Below are 13,693 nucleotides of genomic sequence, written 5' to 3'. Positions count from 1 at the left end.
ACACGATCGATGCCTCGGTATAGAAGTTTGAACCACAAACAAAACCACAATTAGGGTGTTATAAGTGCACTGAGTTTACATCCGTTTTATTCCACGGGCATGTGGTAGAGCACCCAAATTTTTTAAATATGTTTCATCATGCTGCGTGCTGCCGTAGGTATATATTTTGTTCCATAATATCCACTCTTCACTTTTCTTCTACAAAGAGTAGGTAAAACCAAAACTACAGCACTGCCAAACTGGCTCTGTGATAACTCCCAAATGAAGAAAGACTTATGCTCAACCTTGCCAAGTCAGAACTCAGCAATTGGCATGTCAAAAACAACTGAGTAATTACACCTTCGGCAGCACGGTAGTATCATACGGGGTGGATGGCTTGACCTACAAAAAAAAAGACGAATTTTACTTTAGATATGATACTTTAAGAATTTTACGGGTTTTATTATTATTATGACCATTAGTGGACATGACATAGCAAAGGAGCGTACAGCAAGATATCGTGCAAGCAAACTTGAAGTGCTGTGGTTAAAACCCTCAACAGGCTTTCCTTCCATCCGGGTTCCATGCAGCTGTTTCCTCACTTGAGAAGCGAGTGACTGAAAACATCAATTTCCAGGGATAACGTAATTAAAATCAGGTCCCAAGTTCAATCATGTCAGCATGGGGAGAAAATTATATGGCACTTGCAGAATGGTGGCCCAGTTCATGTAACTGAACAAGACGAACATCATGCACATACCTTCCCTAGCTCCACTCCCCACTGGTCAAATGAGTTAATTCCCCATATGAAGCCCTGAACTGCAATCCGGTGCTCATAGATGGATAAAAGCTGAAGAGTATAGGTACTGTTAATTCCCCAAATGAGCACAAAATCCTGTTGAGGATTGAACGACTTGCATAAATGATGTATTGATAATGTCCTCTTGAGTTGTGGCTAACCTGTCCAACCTCATATGCGGATAGTGTAGGCAGAAGCAAACTTAGTGATGGCCGGTTGCCCTTAAAAGTCTGTTAAAAAGGATAACCGAGGGGGCTCAATCAGAAGACACACATATATATATCTCTAAGTGTAATACTTAGACATCAGTTTAATTTAAATAATAAGTGAGCAGTCACAACCTTATGAGGGATAAGATTTTCTGGAACTTTCTCACTGTGCAACTGTTCAGGAGTCTGAAAACAAGTAGTCAGTTGGATAGCAAGAAACTGTGCGAAACAGTGTATACACAAAACTTTGTTCCAGCCATTCAATATGTACCTTTCCATAAGCAAGAGCATCAGGTTGGGCAAAGAAATTGGACATAAGCTCATCATGATTACTCACAGTTTCCCCTATAAAAGATGTATATGGTAAAGTGTTTTAAAATGCATTTGTAGAGTTACATTATTGCAATGCCAACAAGAACATCGAAAGTTACAGATGTACCAGGGAAATACCTTTCAAGTAAACAGGCTGCTGACTTTTAACAACACCAATAAAGTCGCAAGGGATAACCCTTCCCTGAATGTTTCAACACATCATAGTCAATAAATATACATATTGACAATAGATGGAAAGACCTATCCTCAAAGTTCGTTTCACATGTTTTAGAAGCCTGAAGAAATTTGGCCGTCTTCAATAGTATTTCCAGAAATTATCATTTATCAACAAGACGGCAATACAGGTTGAAAAAAACGTGCTGGCTAACTTAAAAGTAATCAGCACAGACACATTTAAACATGCAAGCAAGCAAAAGCTACAAGAATATCAATATAGACAGGATACTAACAGAATAGGTCAAACATATGACAAATCAGGAATTGTTGAATGTCATCAAGATCTAACTGACATTTCAGCAGTTATGAGATTATGAACATTAGTAAAATTTTCCTATGGCATACTCTCTCATACATGATATAAGACTCTCTGGCACATCATAATGTAGATCCAAACAACCTTGACTAGGCGGACGAAGCATCCACCCTAACATTTTAATAGGTAGTAGGTAGAAGGTGAGAATCGAACTCTTGGGGCTAGTTTGGGAGTCCAAATACCGGAGGGGATTGGAGGGGCTAAAATCCCCTCCTTATTCAAGACATCCACCCAAACTAGCCCTTGAGTAGCTAGGTGACATCCACCCCCACTAGGCAGACGAAACATCCACCCTAACATCTTAGGGAGACTCTATCATAATGTAGACCAAGCAGTACAAACTCCAAATCATCTTAGGGAGACTATCATAATGTAGACCAAGCAGTACAAGTTAGTCAACTAAAAACTGCAACTCATGACATCACCACATATATGGTAGAGATATTATTACCTGATGGATTAATTGATAGAAGCTGTGCTGGCCATTAGTTCCAGGTTCACCAAAATCAATTTCACCTGTCTCAAAGGAAAGTTGGGCGCCATCAATGGAAACACCCTTCCCGTTACTCTCCATGCTAAGCTTTATAACATATAATAAGCATATGTCAGCATGTCATGACTAAAAGATAACCAAAACAGAATGTCCAGATGGTACTAAAACAAAACATAGTAAAGTACCTGCTGTATATGTGGTGCCAACTTCTCAAGTGCCTGAGAATATGGCAATATTGCCTAGAACACACATTCAACAAACAAAAACCGTGATTGCGCAGGATGCATAATAACAACTAATCTGTAACTGCAAAAAAAAAAAAACAGAAACGGAATAGTTGCTTACCCTAGCTGGATAACCAAGAAATGAAACATTCCACACACTCAGCAAACCAAGAAGTACCTGCCCATAAATGATAAAACATGTGACACTGATTTTGCTGAGTATCTAAAATCATTAACTGCTGCATGAAACCCACTTACAGGTATATTTTTCTCAAATGAAGATGAGTAGAAGTGGTTGTCAATGCTGGAAGCTCCCTCCAAAAATCTTCAAAAGGTAAAAAAAGAATAATTAAGAGAGTACTGGCAATCTTCAGTCTTACTCTGAAAATGATCTTTTCTGGCTTGCAGCATTGTCATTGATAGTTTCAAAAAGACACAGCTATTAGGCTGTGGTATTTGATGGTTTAATCCAGGCCCTGTTTGGGTTCTTAAATTATCATAAAAGCACCAAATAAAATTTAAAGAAAATATTGTCCACTTCAGGTTCAAAACTTCAAATTTAAGGACCAACTATTCAATCCACTTTCGGATGGTTTGCTTTGAGAGGACATTGATTTCAGATCCTACATTAATTCCCACATCCTGAAACAATGCATATTTAGCATTTTGCCACACAGAATGAGATCGGATCTTCATCTATCATCACAAAGGTAAAGAAAGAGAATGTTCCTTTGTTTTGAGGAATCAAAGAGCAAGATCCTTTTGGATGCACATTTCTCAAACTATTCTCATATTTGCTTGTCACAAATGCCTACTCATCCTATTTTAACTTGCAATGTTTAGTTGACTGTGATAGACATTGATCAGAGGTTGTAACCTTTACCTCAGTGTTTCTTTTTATTTTGTTTAGAGGATGGCAATAATTTCTAATAACGCTATTGCTCTACTTCACATTTAAGATCTGTGTTCTTATCTCAAAAGCATAAAAGGATTACCAATTCAAATTGAGTGGCATCATACTACAATTTACCGAAGTAGGATGTAATAACTAAATATAGGTTCAGAGAGCATACTTCTGGACAACTGAAAAGCCATACTGAAGAGATAACGACAGAACTAGGATGTAATAACTAAATATAGGTTCAGAGAACATACTTCTGGACAATTGGAAAGCCATACTGAAGAGATAATGGCAGAACGCCAACAGCACTGCAAACTGCATAATTAAACTATGGTTATGAAATAGATCACTAGCTATGCCAGTAATTTTCATATGCAGAAATATAGCTTACCACTATAACGGCCGCCAACCCAGTCCCAAAAGGCAAAAGCATTGTTTGGGTCAATTCCAAACTCCTTCACAAGCTTTGTAAACAAAAATGGCACAGTAGGAAATTGATCATGTCAGAATCAAAACATTTGAGGAATAATATGAAATTTGAAATATCCTAATAGATTAAATAATGTGGCAAATATGAAATATTCCATGCATTTCAACTCAAATCTTAAATATGATCCATCTTCACATAGAAGAGGTTCAGTCATGGTTATTAAAACGACGTTAAAACGACATTTAAACTATAAAACGCTGATAGAACAGCGAAACACTGAAACATTTTACACTTCCTCGTAAAACGTCGTTTAACAACGTTTAAACGTCACGTTTTGACGTTTAAACGCGATATATAGTTAAACGCCATGTTTCGAGCGTTTAAGTTGCCTGCTTGTAAAATTTGGCCCAGTTTGTAAGTTAACTAACACGATCATATTACACTATGCAATTTGTAGTTGTTACTCCTTTATTTATTGTTATTTGCAACTTGTAGATGCATACCAAGAAAAGGAACAGGCTAGAGCTCAAAAGATTGAATGATTTAGTGTATGTTTCATACAATAGAAAGATGGCCGCTAGGTTCCAAAAATTGCGTGAAGAAAGGAAGAACTTTGATCCTTTGGTTCTTGAAGATTTTGATTGGGACAATGAGTGGGTTGATCCATTAGCTAATTCATCTGTTGTTGGGGATGACCCTCTTTTCACATGGGAGCATGTTGATCATGCCATCGATGCATCTACACAACTTCAAGGCCGCTACTTTCCTAGGAGAGCTCATGGTACTCAAGTGCCAATTCTTGAGGATGATGAAGATGGTCTTGATGTGGGTGATGAGAATGAAGACGATGGCAATTTTGTGCTTGACGGCCTTGACATGGATGATGAAGAAGAAACAAACAATAGTGGTGGTCGTGGTGATGAGCAAGACAATGATGATGTTGGTTTAGATGATTTGGATGATGGTTATTGAGTGCTTGAGTAACACTTGTGTGCTTGTGGTTGTGGACATTGCATTCTACTTTAGTTGCTTTTGTGCAATGTTTGTGATTGTGGACTATTAGACATCTCATTCCACTTTGTTTGCGGTTGTCGACTTGCTATTGGTTGAACTTGTGTTATTGTGGTAATGTGGTTGTGGACATGTCATTTTGCACAATATTATTATGTGAACTTATGTTGGTTGTTTGGTATTTTACTTTATATAATTGCCTGAAATTATGATGTATTGAAATTTCCCTATGTTGTTTAAAACTACGTTTAAAATTTGTTTAAACCATTTAAAAGTTAAAACTCCACCCATGAGTGTTTCAACGTTTCGTCGTTTTAATAACCATGGGTTCAGTAAACTTATGGTGGAAAATAGAAGGTCCAGAAGTACCTTAAGATTAGTGCTGACAGCAATCATATGTTTGGCAACAGCCTGTGGCCTGAATGAAAGATTGTTATAACACAAATCACAGTAAGTTGAGATAATGGGTTAGCAAATATTTTGAGGTACTAAACTAACCCAAGAGAAGAAACGATCCACTCCTTAAGAGTTCGAGCATTTAACATTGTTTCCGCTGTTGTGAATGTCTTTGATACAACCACCACTGCAAGTTGTTAGATGAGAAATATAAAAATCTTCAGCAGATATTCATTGGTTACATACAAAGAATCTATGTTGAAGTGAGGGTAGGTAATTACCCAGAGTGGTTTCTGGATCCAAATCTTTAATGCTTCGTGCAACGTCAACTGGATCAACATTTGCAAGGCTGGTACAAAATTGAACATGAACTACTGGATGAATAGCATAAAGATTGCATGTATATGATACAAAACATAGACATAACACAGTAAAACAACACAACGCGTAGAGGCTGGGACCTCTGTTTTATTCCACTATCTAAAAGAGGCCCATGAAAAAGAAGTTTTCAGCACAAGGAAAAGGAGCTCTTGAAAAGTATAGGATATTAATGATGTCTGAAATTAAGACTCGGTTAAGTTTAATAACATCAACACAATATTATGTGAAGTCCATGGAAGCATAGGTGTCAACACATCAGGTAAAAGTGTACAACAGACACATACAAGAAAACCATTCACTTTTAATCAAACTAATGCTCAATACAAGAGATGTTACAAATAATCACATAGATCCATGCTCACTTAAAACAATATAATGAGCTTGCTTTAAAATACACACTTACAATCTCAGTTGCCGGCCTTTTGCACATTCTGCTGCTTCTGGATCTGAAGATCGGCAATATTTTCTGAGCATGTCAGTTTAAAACGAATAGAAGTTCCTAGGGAACCTAGGACTGTAGAGATAAATAGTTTACCGGTCTGGAGTGCAGTATGCACAAATAGAGGGCCAAGAAAGCTACCACCTATTCCAACCGACACAACATTTGTCAACGGTTTTCCAGTTGCTCCAACCTGCAGCCCAAGTAATTCCAGCGGTCAATCCTGAAGCTCTGGCACGTTCAATTAGTTCAGAAATTCACCGAAAGTTTACCCATGATCCACTTCTAAAAGTCTCTGAAAACTGCTTGATTTTATCTTTAACACTCCAAACCTCAGGGACCACATTCACCCCATCACTGTTTATGACTGCATCTCTTGGAGCCCTCAGAGCTACATGAAGCACTGACCTGTTCTCTGTGCTATTTATCTGACAAAACCGATAAACTAATGTTACGAATTCATTAGAGTAATTTAATTGTACAACTAGAACATTTTAGGAACTTCTGTGCAAAATCATGCATCAGAAAAAATGGCAAGATCTATGAAGTAACTATATCCAAGCTAACTAACAAATAAAATAGGAAGCACCCAATGTTCCATCTCTATCACGCTTTACATAGAAATGCATACTGAATCTACGTCTGTGATGGAGCAACTGAACAGCGGTTTCAGATCATCACACATACCTTTTCACCTTTAAACATCTTCTCAATCTTCTCCTTGAGCTTCGCAGCCTATAACAAACCAAACAGATCCCAAATTACCACAGGAAGGCGCAATCCCCACACACAAAATGACACAAAAAGAAAAGGCGACAGAGGAGTCACGTCAGCCAATTTAAGGAGCTTCTCCATGGTTTCACCAGTCGCCTGCTGTCTCGAGTAATCCAGAAAGATCCCTTCATACTCACTGCAACCAAACACCGTTCACTTCGGGTAAGCAAACAGAATCCACGCACACGCGGGAGACGAGATGAAATTCGCATAGACGTGAGTCCCTACGCCGTCATTGCCTTGCATCGGTCGGCGTCGGCCATCAGGTCGCGCAGGTGCGTCTTCTGAATCGCGCCGACGTGCGCCTGCATCCACCGAGTGAAAGCAGAAAAAAAAAGGATTGGTGAGCTAATCAGATCATAGGACTCGCCACAATGCGATCGGCGACGGGTTAACGCACCTGGAGGGCCTTCCACTGCTCCGTGCCGCAGATTAGCGCTGCCGACGCCATGGCTTCCGCTACAAGTCTGCGACAACGAAGAGACGACAAACCAAATTAACAGCCACGCGGAAACAACGGAATCGCTAATCAGCAATCAATCCCATCGGAAACACGGACCCAAGCAACCTCCCGATCGAGCTATGGTAACCAACAGGCTGAGGATCGGCGTGACGCGGTGCACACCAAACCGAGAGAGCAAAAAGATCGAGGGGGCGAGGGGGGATTGGGGGACGGGTTAACACCTACCGATAGCGATCGCCGGTCGGGGCTCGGGGGAGACGGATCTGCTTTTCGCCTCCTGGGAGTTCCTCCGGATTTTGTATTGCGGGCTAGCCGTCCCGCCGCTCGTTTGCTTGCCTTTACCCTGTGTGCTGGAAACGGTGGACGGCCGGAAGACGGTGGTGGTACACGTACGCTCCCCGCCCTTTGAATTGGATATTCAGTTGATATGGTTGACGGGGACCCGGGCGGACGTCAAGGCCCCGCAGGACCGGCCAAAGCGCAGACCGCGGCGCGGAAAGGGCGGCCGACAATCAGTAGCCACCGAGATCGGACCACCCCTCGACCTCGATTTGCTTAGGGTTCGTTTCGTTCCAAGACGTTGTTCTATGAATAAGCGGATATAAGTGATGTTTGGTTATTTTTAATAGAAAAAATTGTTCTATCAGATGCTGAATATTACAGTCACAAAAACATATGTTATGAAATGTTTGGCAACGACTAATATGCAAACAGATATTATGTGTAAACGTGTAAACAGGTCTTTTGGTCTATTAGATTTAGATCTAACGACATTATTATATTTAGTATTTAAATCCTCTTACCACCACATCGTGTAGATTTATAAAAAAGTCCGTAACAAACCACGATTACACATACGGTTAGATCTAAATCCAACAGATCAAAATATATGTTTGCATATAATGGCTGCTTGCATATTAGTCGTTGCCGTTATGTTTTCTAAGCTTTATCATTAGTAAATAATTAAGGAGCATTGGTATGTTATATTACTGCTTGATGATTGATGATTACGATGTTAAGGTTAACTTTGATAAGTGTTAATATATTAATTAGTGCATATTTTGTATGCTAATTAGGATAATATTGATCCTGATTAACATATTTTATTTGTAATTTGTGGTTGTCATGATAAGATTAGTGCTAGCATATAATTATGTCGGGGACCATAATTAGGGGTACCCTCAAGACGCCTAATTCTCAGCTGGTAACCCCCATCAGCATAAAGCTGCAAAGGCCTGATGGGTACGATTAAGTCAGGGATCAGTCCACACGAGTGACTCGATCATGCTTCACCCGAGCCTAGCCTCGGCCAAGGGCAGCCGACCTCGAGAGACTTCCGTCTCGCCCGAGGCCCCCTTTTTATGGCGGACACATCACCGGCTCGCCCGAGGCCTTGGCTTCGCTCAGAAGCAACCTTGACTAAATCGCCACACCGACTGACCAAATTGCAGGGGCATTTAACGCAAAGGTGGCCTGACACCTTTATCCTGACACGCGCCCCCGGCAGAGCCGAAGTGACCGCCGTCACTCCACCGCTCCACTAACCAGTCTGACAGAGGGACAGCGCCGCCTGCGCCACTCCGACTGCAGCACCACTCGACAGAGTGAGTCTGACCAGCAGTCAGGTCTTGACAAAGGCGCCACGGCGAACTCCGCTCCGCCCGACCCCAGGGCTCGGACTCGGGCTAAGACCCGGAAGACGGCGAACTCCGCTCCGCCCGACCCCAGGGCTCGGACTCGGGCTAAGACCCGGAAGACGGCGAACTCCGCTCCGCCCGACCCCAGGGCTCGGACTCGGGCTAAGACCCGGAAGACGGCGAACTCCGCTCCGCCCGACCCCAGGGCTCGGACTCGGGCTAAGACCCGGAAGACGGCGAACTCCGCTCCGCCCGACCCCAGGGCTCGGACTCGGGCTAAGACCCGGAAGACGACGAAACTCCGCCTCGCCCGACCCCAGGGCTCGGACTTTGCCTCGGCCGAACGACTTCCGCCTCGCCCGACCCCATGGCTCGGGCTCGGCCACGGCAACAGAAGACAGACTCGACCTCGGCTTCGGAGGAACCCCCACGTCGCCCTGCCTAGGGCACAGACCGCCACGTCAACAGGAAGCGCCATCATCATCCTACCCCGAATCGACTCGGGTCACGGAGAACAAGACCGGCGTTCCATCCGGCCAGCTCCGCCAGAGGGGCAATGATGGCGCCCCACAAGCTCTATGACGACGGCGGCCCCCAGCTCTCTTACGGAAGCAGAACGACGTCAGCAGGGACTCGACCGCTCCAACAGCTGTCCCTCCGCCAGGCTCCGCCGCACCTCCGACAGCCACGACATCACACCAGCAGGGTGCCCAGATCTCTCCGGCTGCCACATTGGCATGTACCTAGGGCGCTAGCTCTCCCTCCGCTAGACACGTAGCGCTCTGCTACACCCCCCATTGTACACCTGGATCCTCTCCTTACGACTATAAAAGGAAGGACCAGGGCCTTCTCAGAGAAGGTTGGCCGCGCGGGACCGAGGACGGGACAGGCGCTCTCTTGGGGCCGCTCGCTTCCCTCACCCGCGTGGACGCTTGTAACCCCCCTACTGCAAGCGCACCCGACCTGGGCGCGGGACGAACACGAAGGCCGCGGGACTTCCACCTCTCTCACGCTCGACTCCGGCCACCTCGCCTCTCCCCCCTTCGCGCTCGCCCACGCGCTCGACCCATCTGGGCTGGGGCACGCAGCACACTCACTCGTCGGCTTAGGGACCCCCCTGTCTCGAAACGCCGACAGTTGGCGCGCCAGGTAGGGGCCTGCTGCGTGCTGACGAACAGCTCCCCGTCAAGCTCCAGATGGGCAGTCTCCAGCAACCTCTCCGCCCCGGGACGGTGCTTCGTTTCGGGACTCTTGAGTTCATGTCCTTCGACGGCAGCTACGACATGATACTCCTTCCACCGCCGCGCGACTACGACAATGGCGGCCGACAACCCGCCAGCCGGCGGCGGAATCGACGACGCCTTCCCCGCGTGGTGGAAGGGCAACATTCGGGCTCGCTCCGTTCTCTCCCCCGCCAACGGAGGAGGAGACGGGGCCGTCAAGGCCAGGTGGGAGGCCGCGCTTCGTCGGCCGTCGAGCAAATCGACGCCCCCGACACCCCGACGGAAGGCACGCCGGACGTCGACCTCGCGTTCAAGACGGAGGCAAGCGCCGTCCCCCCGCGGCACGCTGACCCCGAGCAAGAAGACGGCGCCGGCGCGCTCGCGGAAAGCCTGCAGGACGTCGCCCTCGGACCAGAGATGATGGTGCAACCAGTCCCCGATGTGACTACGTCGCTCCTCGTCGACCAAAAGGTAACGACTAACTCCCATCTTGCGTCATTTCGACTCGGCCTCAACCCGCCAAACGACCTCGTTTTGGCGGGCGCTCTCATTGAGGCGAGTGCAACCCCACTGAGGTTCCGTATGCGGTCGCCTTGGGACCGACTGACGGACGTCTCGACCTACGGGCCCTCTGGGTCCGAGGAAGATGACGATCCCAGCATCGGTTGGGATTTCTCCGAACTTGGCAACCCCAGCGCCGTGCGGGACTTCATGACCGCATGTGACTACTGCCTATCCGACTGTTCCGATGGAAGCCGCAGCCTTGGCGACGAGAGCTGCGGCCCAAGCCGCGAATGTTTCCACATCGAGCTAGGGGATCCCTCCGAAGGCAACCATCTTGGCATGCCGGAGGACGGTGATCTCCCTAGGCCGGTGCCTCGCGCCGACATCCCACGGGAGCTAGCTGTGGTCCCCGCTCCGGCGGGGGGTTACGACCCACAACTCGAGCAAGTCCGCGAGGCGCAGGCCAGGCTCAACGAGGGAACAGGAGCGCTTGAGCCGATCCGTCGGGACGTCGGAAAGGCGTGGGTGGGCCAACCCCTGGCCGGAGAAATACGTCACCTGCCCCGAGGTCTCTAGCACCGCGTCGCCGACGATGTCAGGATCAGGCCGCCGCCCGCATCCAGCGGGGTTGGTCAGAACCTGGCAGCCGCAGCAATGCTCATCCGCGCGATGCCGGAGCCGTCAACCACCGAGGGTCGGCGAATCCAGGGAGAACTCAAGAATCTCCTGGAAGGCGCTGCGGCCCGGCGGGCCGAGAGCACTGCCTCCCGAAGGCAAGGTTGTCCCTCAGAACCTCATGCCGCGACTTCCCGATTCATGCGGGAAGCCTCGGTCTACACCGGGCGCACGCGCAACACCGCGCCTGCGGCCCCGGGCCACCTCGGCAACGAGCACCATCGACGCGACCGTCGGGCTCACCTCGACGAAAGGGTGCGCCGAGGCTACCACCCCAGGCGTGGGGGGCGCTACGACAGCGGGGAGGATCGGAGTCCCTCGCCCGAACCACCCGGTCCGCAGGCCTTCAGTCGGGCCATCCGACGGGCGCCATTCCCGACCCGGTTCCGACCCCCAACTACTATCACAAAGTACTCGGGGGAAACAAGACCGGAACTGTGGCTCGCGGACTACCGCCTTGCCTGCCAACTGGGTGGAACGGACGACGACAACCTCATCATCCGTAACCTCCCCCTGTTCCTCTCCGACACTGCTCGCGCCTGGTTGGAGCACCTGCCTCCGGGGCAGATCTCCAACTGGGACGACTTGGTCCAAGCCTTCGCTGGCAATTTCCAGGGCACATACGTGCGCCCCGGGAATTCCTGGGACCTTCGAAGCTGCCGGCAACAGCCGGGAGAGTCGCTCCGGGACTATATCCGGCGATTCTCGAAGCAGCGCACCGAGCTGCCCAACATCACCGACTCGGATGTCATCGGCGCGTTCCTCGCCGGCACCACTTGCCGCGACCTGGTGAGCAAGCTGGGTCGCAAAACCCCCACCAGGGCGAGCGAGCTGATGGACATCGCCACCAAGTTCGCCTCTGGCCAGGAGGCGGTCGAGGCTATCTTCCAAAAAGACAAGCAGCCCCAGGGCCGCCCATCGGAAGAGGCTCCCGAGGCGTCTGCTCCGCGCGGCGCCAAGAAGAAAGGCAAGAAGAAGTCGCAATCGAAACGCGACGCCGCTGACGCGGACCTTGTCGCCGCCGCCGAGTATAAGAACCCTCGGAAGCCCCCCGGAGGTGCGAACCTCTTCGACAAGATGCTCAAGGAGCCGTGCCCCTACCATCAGGGGCCCGTCAAGCACACCCTCGAGGAGTGCGTTATGCTTCGGCGTCACTTCCACAGGGCCGGGCCACCCGCCGAGGGTGGCAGGGCCCGCGACGACGACAAGAACGAAGATCACCTAGCAGGAGAATTCCCCGAGGTCCGCGACTGCTTCATGATCTATGGAGGGCATGCGGCGAATACCTCGGCTCGGCACCGCAAGCAAGAGCGCCGGGAGGTCTGCTCGGTAAAGGTGGCGGCGCCAGTCTTCCTAGACTGGTCCGACAAGCCCATCACTTTCGACCAGGCCGACCACCCCGATCATGTGCCGAGCCCGGGGAAATACCCGCTCGTCGTCGACCCCGTTGTCGGCGATGTCAGGCTCACCAAGGTCCTGATGGATGGGGGCAGCTGCCTCAACATCATCTACGCCGAGACCCTCAAGCTCCTGCGCGTCGATCTGTCCTCCGTCCGAGCAGGCGCTGCGCCCTTCCACGGGATCATCCCTGGGAAGCGCGTCCAGCCCCTCGGGCGACTCGACCTCCCCGTCTGCTTCGGGACACCCTCCAACTTCCGAAGGGAGACCCTGACGTTCGAGGTGGTCGGGTTCCGAGGGACCTACCACGCCGTGCTAGGGAGGCCATGCTACGCGAAGTTCATGGCCGTCCCCAACTACACCTACCTGAAGCTCAAGATGCCGGGCCCCAACGGGGTCATCACCGTCGGCCCCACGTACAAACACGCGTTCGAATGCGACGTGGAGTGCATGGAGTACGCCGAGGCCCTCGCCGAGTCCGAGGCCCTCATCGCCGACCTGGAGAACCTCTCCAAGGAGGTGCCAGACGTGAAGCGCCACGCCGGCAACTTCGAGCCAGCGGAGACGGTCAAGGCCGTCCCTCTCGACCCCAGTGGCGACACCACCAAGCAAGTCCGGATCGGTTCCGGGCTCGACCCCAAATAGGAAGCAGTGCTCGTCGACTTTCTCCGCGCAAACGCCGACGTCTTTGCGTGGAGTCCCTCGGACATGCCCGGCATACCGAGGGATGTCGCCGAGCACTCGCTGGATATTCGGGCCGGAGCCCGACCCGTCAGGCAGCCTCTGCGCCGATTCGACGAGGAGAAGCGCAGAGCGATTGGCGAAGAGATCCACAAGCTAATGGCAGCAGGGTTCATCAAAGAGGTATTCCATCCCGAATGGCTTGCCAACC

At 49.1% G+C, this 13,693-nt stretch overlaps 1 protein-coding gene across 1 annotated transcript; it reads right to left on the bottom strand.

Annotated features, from left to right (window-relative positions):
* Positions 1 to 29: 29 nt before the first annotated feature.
* Positions 30 to 7,905, bottom strand: LOC542313 (phosphohexose isomerase 1). Its single transcript, NM_001111898.2, has 24 exons — positions 7,590 to 7,905; positions 7,302 to 7,368; positions 7,130 to 7,206; positions 6,956 to 7,037; positions 6,815 to 6,862; positions 6,400 to 6,555; positions 6,224 to 6,320; positions 6,092 to 6,134; positions 5,589 to 5,656; positions 5,410 to 5,494; positions 5,281 to 5,329; positions 3,862 to 3,934; positions 3,725 to 3,785; positions 2,828 to 2,894; positions 2,691 to 2,747; positions 2,531 to 2,584; positions 2,304 to 2,432; positions 1,438 to 1,501; positions 1,259 to 1,332; positions 1,120 to 1,173; positions 940 to 1,008; positions 740 to 829; positions 489 to 596; positions 30 to 381 (listed from the first exon to the last, which is right to left on the bottom strand). Exons 2-24 carry the CDS (start codon positions 7,350 to 7,352, stop codon positions 334 to 336), a joined length of 1,704 nt encoding a protein of 567 aa, NP_001105368.1. The 5' UTR covers positions 7,353 to 7,368; positions 7,590 to 7,905; the 3' UTR covers positions 30 to 333.
* Between the last annotated feature and the right edge of the window lie 5,788 nt (positions 7,906 to 13,693).

Source organism: Zea mays, chromosome 1 (genome assembly GCF_902167145.1).
Source record: "Zea mays cultivar B73 chromosome 1, Zm-B73-REFERENCE-NAM-5.0, whole genome shotgun sequence".
Classification (NCBI taxonomy): Eukaryota; Viridiplantae; Streptophyta; class Magnoliopsida; order Poales; family Poaceae; genus Zea; species Zea mays.
Note: the sequence above shows the minus strand (reverse complement) of the source record. Positions and strands in the feature narration are given on the sequence as shown.

Excerpts from the sequence above, each read along its gene's own strand:
- LOC542313 (NM_001111898.2), bottom strand. The coding sequence starts at position 7,352 with ATGGCGTCGGCAGCGCTAATCTGCGGCACGGAGCAGTGGAAGGCCCTC. Across the intron at positions 2,433-2,530 it reads TGGCACCACATATACAGCAG|CTTAGCATGGAGAGTAACGG; the intron begins GTACTTTACTAT and ends TATGTTATAAAG. Across the intron at positions 1,333-1,437 it reads GCAGCCTGTTTACTTGAAAG|GGGAAACTGTGAGTAATCAT; the intron begins GTATTTCCCTGG and ends CATCTTTTATAG.